The 7359-nt window shown below is 35.6% G+C and overlaps 2 protein-coding genes across 2 annotated transcripts in view; one reads left to right on the top strand and one right to left on the bottom strand.

Annotated features, from left to right (window-relative positions):
• Window positions 1-1710, top strand: part of LOC107737667 (chloride channel protein ClC-Kb-like) — an 8925-nt gene extending 7215 nt beyond the window's left edge. The window contains exons 17-19 of the mRNA XM_016549258.1: window positions 814-894; window positions 995-1081; window positions 1223-1710. Of these exons, the coding sequence (XP_016404744.1) occupies window positions 814-894; window positions 995-1081; window positions 1223-1261 (207 nt within the window). The 3' untranslated portion in view covers window positions 1262-1710. The remainder of the gene's footprint in view (window positions 1-813; window positions 895-994; window positions 1082-1222) is intronic.
• Window positions 1711-4663: 2953 nt separating this feature from the next.
• LOC107737545 (protein FAM131C-like) overlaps window positions 4664-7359 on the bottom strand; it is a 17978-nt gene continuing 15282 nt past the window's right edge. Inside the window, exon 8 of the mRNA XM_016549054.1 lies at window positions 4664-5806. Coding sequence (XP_016404540.1) covers window positions 5541-5806 — 266 coding nt within the window. The 3' untranslated portion in view covers window positions 4664-5540. The remainder of the gene's footprint in view (window positions 5807-7359) is intronic.

Here is a 7359-nt window from a genome sequence, read left to right as displayed (position 1 = left end):
AAGCTGACACACAAAAAATATACCAAAAGTAACCTGCTCTGTCTTGTCAGTTTCTTCTTGCTCCGCTCAAATTTTAGAATTAGTCTGATTCAAAGGATAATCAGAAGGCTGAATCCTGACTGACAGAGGAGGAGTTGGGGATGGAGGAGGGTAATTAGCTATTGAGCAATGCGAAAACTGCTGATAATACTCAGGGACCTTATATATGAATGCTTAGATAGGTGTCGTATTCCCATAGGTTGATGGGGATCAGCTGAGAGTCAGCTGATGCGAGCTTGACTAACGTGACCTGCCAGAACTAACGCTACACTAGATTAACGACTTTATTCAACAATTTCAATTGTAATGAATGACAGTATTTTAATTTTTGGTTGAACTATCCCTTTAAAATACTCAATTAGTATGCAGGGTGATCAAGGCTCAAATATTAAACTATAATTTTTTTAATAATAAATCAAGCAAAACTGCGACTGAACTTATCAGTGTTTTACAGGAAAAAGCATGAGGGCAAGTAAAATGATAAAATTTTCAGGAATTAAGGAAATGAACTGAAGAATACGACATTTGATTTATTTTAAAAGCATGAAATTTGTATTTATCTAGTAATTTTGGTAACACTACAATAAAGTTCATTTTGAACAGTGAACTCTTCTATTTTTATTAACTAACATTAACATTATCTAATGTTATCTAATGGAACCTTTTTGTAAAGTGTTACCATTTTTTCAAGTTACTTTCAAAATCCTCTCGGCTCAAAAGTCTGACACATAATGTATCTGCTTCTCATCATCACTAAATCTTTTTTTCTTGTAGGGTTTATGCAAACAGCTAGAGGAAGTATGTTCTATTCAACCTGTGCGGTTACATCTGACTCCTGAAAGCACTGTAAAGCAGGTGCAGTGAGAATAAATGGTAGCTGGTTCACTTCACATTATGTGTATGTTTTTTTTCTGGTGTTCCTCTATATAATGCGTGTTTGTGTGTGTTCTGTCAGGCTCATTGCATCATGAGTGCCACGGGTGAGCAGCGTCTGTTTATAACGGAGAGTGGGCGGCTGTGTGGCGTCATCACATGGAAAGAGGTGATAAGAGCAGTCTGCACAAGGACAAACTTGTACACACACACATACAGCCATACACAAACCAAATACTGATGAATACACCGCTCACACTGACTACATGTATGTTTAGGATGTTCTTATGACTCCTAATTTTTCTTCCAGATGAAGAAAATAATCGAAGAGATGGCGAAGGAAGTCTGATGCATGGACAATTAGCTCAGACATCCGAATCACACACCTAGGACAGGCATCAATTTGTGCTTCCCATTTTGATAATCATTTCACCTGCTGGTGATTTTACTCAGATCATTATGTGGATAATTATTCATAGTGAAATAATAAAGAAATCTTTTGAAATGAAGCAGCAATTTAGTAGGGTACAACAGGGATGAGGTTTCTCCAATGTAAAATATTTTACTTATTCTAACTTATATAACAAAAATAGCAAAACCACCACCAGAACACTTTGTTGAACATCTGTTTATGGCAAAATTTTACAAAAGGGTTCATTTTAGGACTCACTGATCTACCTTAAAATGTCGTTTTAAATATTTTTTCAAATGTAGATTTATGGGACTAATGAAAATCTAATTTACCAGGGTGATTTTATCATTAGTTGTTCCACAAGTGGAAGGATAATATTTGTGACCTTGGACCACAAAACTAGTCATAAGGGTTAATTTTTTGAAATTGAACATTGAAATCTGAAAGCTGAATAAATAGGCTTTCCATTTATGTGTGGTTTGTTAGGATAGGACAATGCTGTATTTGGCTGAGATACAACTATTTGAAAAACTGAAATCTGAGGGTGCAAAAAAAATCTAAATATTGAGAAAATAGTCTTTCAAGTTGTCCAAATGAAGTTCTTAGCAATGCATATTACTAATCAAAAATTAAGTTTTGATATATTTACGGTAGGAAATTGACAAAATATCTTCATGGAACATGATCTTTACTTAATATCCTAATGATTTTTGGCATAAAAAAAAAACAATAATTTTGACCTATAGAATGTATTGTTGGCTATTGCTACAAATATATCCGTGCGACTTAAGAATGGTTTTGTGGTCCAGGGTCACATTTGAGGTACAAACCCCTTTTATTGCATCTTGAAAAGAAATAGTCAGATATGTTGGCTGAAGAGGAAAATGCTATGAAATGTTTATACACATTTATATGTTTATAAATGTTGCTCAAAACATATTGCTATACCAAATATTGTTGAATATGTCTATTTTGCCCTAACACAGGTGCTTTGAGAGCTGTACTATATCAGCTCTATGTAGCTCTCCCAATGGACTTTTTTTTTAAGATGTATTTTTTTTGTCATTTTCGCCTTTATGATGATATGGACAGATCAGAACTGACAGGAAGCGAAGAGGGAGAAAGATAGGGGGGTGGGATCAGGAAAGGTCCTCGAGTTGGGGATTGGAACTCGGGACGCTCGTAGTGCAACAGCACTATATGTCAGCGCTCTGCCCACAAGGCTATCGGCGCCAACCTCCAACACTTTTATATTTTCATGGATTTCAATCAAAGCAAACTTCTTTTATTATTTATTTTTCACAAATTGTGTGCCTCCACCAATTTTTGATAAAACAGAATATATATTCTCGAAGAGTCACTTTGGGATTAAAGGTCCTGTCGTACCTATACTGCTGTCATGCTGTATGGATGGATCAGATAAAAGAGCCTGTATAATATGATGTACATGTCTAGAGTTTGAATGAAATTAGATATCTGTTTGTAACCAGTGCTTGAAGTGGGCCGGTACGCAGTACGAGGGCTATCATTTAGTCTTTAGCATACTGGCACTTTTTCGTGCGTACCGGCACTTCTGACATGTTGCCGGTGTTGTGCCCAATTCTGACCCCGGCAGATTATTACCCCCCTAGTATTGGTAGGTTTAGGTTTAGGTGTGGGGGCGGGTTTAGGATTAGGCAATCAGGTAGCGATTTCAACGAGGGGGGTAATAATTTGCCAGCGTCAGTGTCTGGGTGATTAGAAATTACACTATAAAGCACACTACCCAGGAGGTCATTTGAAACTGGTAAACTTCTGGAAAGTTCAAGATTCCAGTAAGGGAATGCATTAGTAATAAGTAATAAGTTCAAAACAGCGCTAATGTAAAGAAAACACAGACGATTTCATCAGAGATGGCGGAGAAAATAGTGACTCACGTCCAGATGGCAGTAAATTAGTACCGGCACTTCTTTTTTTCCACTTCAAGCACTGTTTGTAACCTCATGCAGCTTGTTAGCTTTATGAGCCTCACTCTGGGAGAAAGAACAGAACAAAGGCTTCAGTAATAAATGACCTTCGTTTAATTTCTCAACCATCCCAATTCTGTTCTTTTCTCTGTTTTTCGTTCATTATTCCTTGTGCTTTTTTCTTAGAAAAGGTTTTATAAGAATTCATTTAAATTCAGTGTATTGTTCCTTAATATATCGTGTTGAAATTGAATTCCAGTTACAAACACAATCGCCCCAGAGCCTCTATCAATACAATTAAATCCTACTTCAAATCCTCCCCTAGAGCACCAAAGCAGTCACACACATTATCTGACACCACACGAGGATCACACTGTGTAAACTTCTATTAAAAGACCCTGGAGCATGATAACACTTGACCATTCCACCTCCCAACAGCCTCCTCTCTCGCCCTCTCCTGCTTCTGCATTTACTATAATCCCCTCTGTCGCTGATTCCCCTCTTCTACCTCATCCCTCACTATCTCTCTCTTTCCATCACCTTTCTTTGTCAGTGGAGTGTGAATAGGGCTAATTACGGAGAAAAGGCAGACGATTGTTATTCCAGCTCTCGCTCTTTTGTCTCAGACGCGCGCAAGAACACACAAGAATTTTCTTGTTAGCAAACGATTTCTGCCGCAATAGATCTTTTAAAGATTAAATCATAATTTTTCAAATACAAAGGATTGCACAAAATGGTTGACACAATCATTAACACAATATGGAGGCAAGTTACTCAAAGTTATCTGTGGTAATACTTTTTTCAGTTCTACATATACATGGACTTATAAATCTGTAGCAATTGTGACCATACCCCCTTTAAAAAAAAGAAAAAAAGAAAAAAGAAACAAAGCTGAAGTGTGTAATATTACTAAAAATATATATTGATACTAATAATATTAACATTAATATTAATAAATCAATTAATTGCTGCAAGTAAGCCATTTATAGTTTGATTTCATTTCATATTTCACTGTAGTATTAATATTATTCATACTATTTAATATTAATCATGATTTACAATTTTTTCAAAAAGTAAGCCATTTGTAGGTTGAGTTAATATTAAGATCATATTAATCAATTAATTGCTACAAGTAAGTCTATATTTCTCATATTATTCTCAAAAATTATTCATCTTAATTAATATTTTGAATATTTTTTACTATAAGTAAGCCATTTTTACATCAATTTCATCTCATATTCCATCTTAATAACATGAATATTATCAATCTTAATTAATACAAATAATATAGATATTCACAAATATTAATTACGTTACATAATATTAATAATAAATAATCTTTTTTATACAACAAGTAAGCTATAGGTCAATTTCGCCAAAATATGTAAACACTGGTGCCCTGATGGACTGTGAGTATTCCGACTAGCGACACTGGCTCGACCAATGGCATGAGTTTGGGGCGGGGCTTTCTTTTTTCCAACCAATAGCAGATGGTGGGAATGTTTAGAAATTGTACTTGAAAACAGTCAATATTGTGCAGTTCTGTTTGGTGAGGCTATTAAAATTGCACACTTCAGCTTTGAGGATACATGTAGTCATTTGCTGTGTTAGACGTTTTATACTCAATCTCCATGGAAACATTTAGCAATATGAAAAATCTTTAAAATCTCCACCTCACTGCCCCAAGTAATAATTGCGGCTTTGCTCAAAGGCATAAGTCACTTTCACCCTCCAGAGTCCTCACAAAAGAATCCTATTCACCTCTGTAGTCCCATTGAGTCGTTCTTAGTGGAAACGCACCGGGCAAATGTCTGTGGAGATGAAAGCGTGTTTTATTTTGGCTCTTTCTTCTTCAGTCTATAGTGCTAATAGGCCTTCGCTTCTTTGTGAATGGCTGCTGCAAATATCTACAAACACTCAGTGGAAGGTGAAAGGACATGATGGTCTTGATCACCCCTCTGTCGATGTATATTTTTAGATGCATTCATGTGCGATGACCTTTTACCTTATTCTAAACGTAATTGGTCTGACCCTGTTAACATAAAGTCCAATCTCCATCATCATTGCAAAAAGGCAACATGATATGGAAATAACATGTCTGCGTGTACAACGATCCCTGCGTTCAGAGAATCAAAGAGCTCAGCTGTGGCTATTACATACTTTAACGGTAAAGCGATAACCCCAGACGTAACCGCATACGCTTCTCAGCGAACACAAAGAACAGATGAAAAACCTTTTCTTTTTTTCGTTCCACTGTCATCATCAAAATTTCAGTTATAAAAAACCTCATCCTCCGACATGGAGATGCTGTCTGCGTGTCGCACGGACCCTTCCATCGGCGAGATCCTCTGCTCCTGCGGTGGACGTTGTGTGTCCAGCGGAGAATGAGAATGACTGGGGGAATGAGACTGAGGAGGATGAGAAGGTGCCAGAGAGCTGGTGTCATCAGCTTCCATGTGCATTCTGTACAGGTGCCGAGGAACACCCAGACTCCCTCCATCCAACAGGAACTGAGAAAGATAGAGGCCCTCGGGGTCTGTGAAGACATCGTCATCATTGTAAGAGCAGAAATTAAAAAGACCTCAAGCACACACATCTCATAGAATGAAAATTATAGCATAAATGAATAAGCCCATTAAATCCCAACTCAATATAGAGCTCTGATCTGCTCGATCCATGAGTCATCGTGTCCCAGACACATTCAGACATTTCTGTTTTGCAGTCATTTATTCATGCGCCTGGCTGAAAGACTCATCAGTACCAGAGTAAAATGTTTTTTGCACCTGGCTAAACAGGCCATTTGTCATTATTCTGTGCTTACCACACAAGGGCTATCATCACCTTGTAATGAAATAACAATAATTTTTATACAAGCTGGGACAGAATGAGATGAACCAGGTGGTCAGAATGTACTGTGCTACTTTTATTGAAGGGATGTGAATATAAATATAATATCAATGGGATAATATATAATAATATATGGTTAAATAAGTTACAAGATCTTCAAAAAGACTATTTCCATTTACAGGTTTTGCTAGTGGACCCGAATAGCCAGTATATTTTCACATGGACCAGCTAACATAGCTAAAATACTTAGGGCCCTATGATTTCAACGATGCGTTAAACGCAGATGGAATCACGAAATCCAGTCATAAAAATTGAATTTACTGTATAGCGCAGAATGTCTTGGAATTTGCCAAATTTTGGAAGAATAAATCAGTAGGTCAATACATTTAAATCAAAATGTGATATGGACTAGTGTCTGTGAATATTAAGCTGCAAAAATACAATTTAAATATGAGCCCTGCATGTTCTGCATGTCTCTGTGTGAATCAATGTCACAGATGAGCGTTTTCTTTTACTTCACACACTGAAGTGTGCATGACGCTTGCAGTGTTTTCAGCTTCTGCCGCCTCAACATATGAGTACATGAACACATGAACATGATCTCTAGAACTGCTCTGAGAGTCACCTTATGTGAATTTTCAGTTTATTTTCAGAAAAACTATCGTCATATCATATAAACAGAGAAACTTAAAGATCTTCATAACAACGCATAATAAAAGTTTGGTTTAACTTGAAGAAACTGTGACAGAAATAAATTACTTAATGTAATGACACTAGTTCTAATAATAAAATTATTTAAACATTATTTTAAAGGAACATTTACCAGAAAAATTAGTTACCAGAATTTAATTACCAGAAAAAATGTAAATACACAACAGTATTTCTGAAAAAAATAATTAGTTTATTTTTATTTTTTTACATCAATTATTTAGAGATGCTTTTGATTATGCTTTTTTTTTAATGAAAACATTAAAATGGAATCCAGAAAATTTACTCAAAACACAGAATTTGGTAAAAAATAAAACTAAATTTGGGGGAAAACCATATTTCATAGGGCCTTGAAATGTAATTTTTGTTAAACTTTTAAAAATGCTGTTAAATTATGTAAGTTTCATGGTTTCAATTAATTAGACGTGCTTTTTGATTAATAAAACTTTATGTAACCATTAAAACAGAGTCTAGAAAAATTACAATAGAAAAAATGAAATGCAGAAAAAATTAAACGGTAAAAAGACAGAATTG

The sequence above is a fragment of the Sinocyclocheilus rhinocerous genome, unplaced genomic scaffold, assembly GCF_001515625.1.
Source record: "Sinocyclocheilus rhinocerous isolate Xijiao unplaced genomic scaffold, SAMN03320098_v1.1 scaffold72, whole genome shotgun sequence".
Lineage (NCBI taxonomy): Eukaryota > Metazoa > Chordata > Actinopteri > Cypriniformes > Cyprinidae > Sinocyclocheilus > Sinocyclocheilus rhinocerous.
This window is presented reverse-complemented; position numbering and strand designations above follow the sequence as displayed.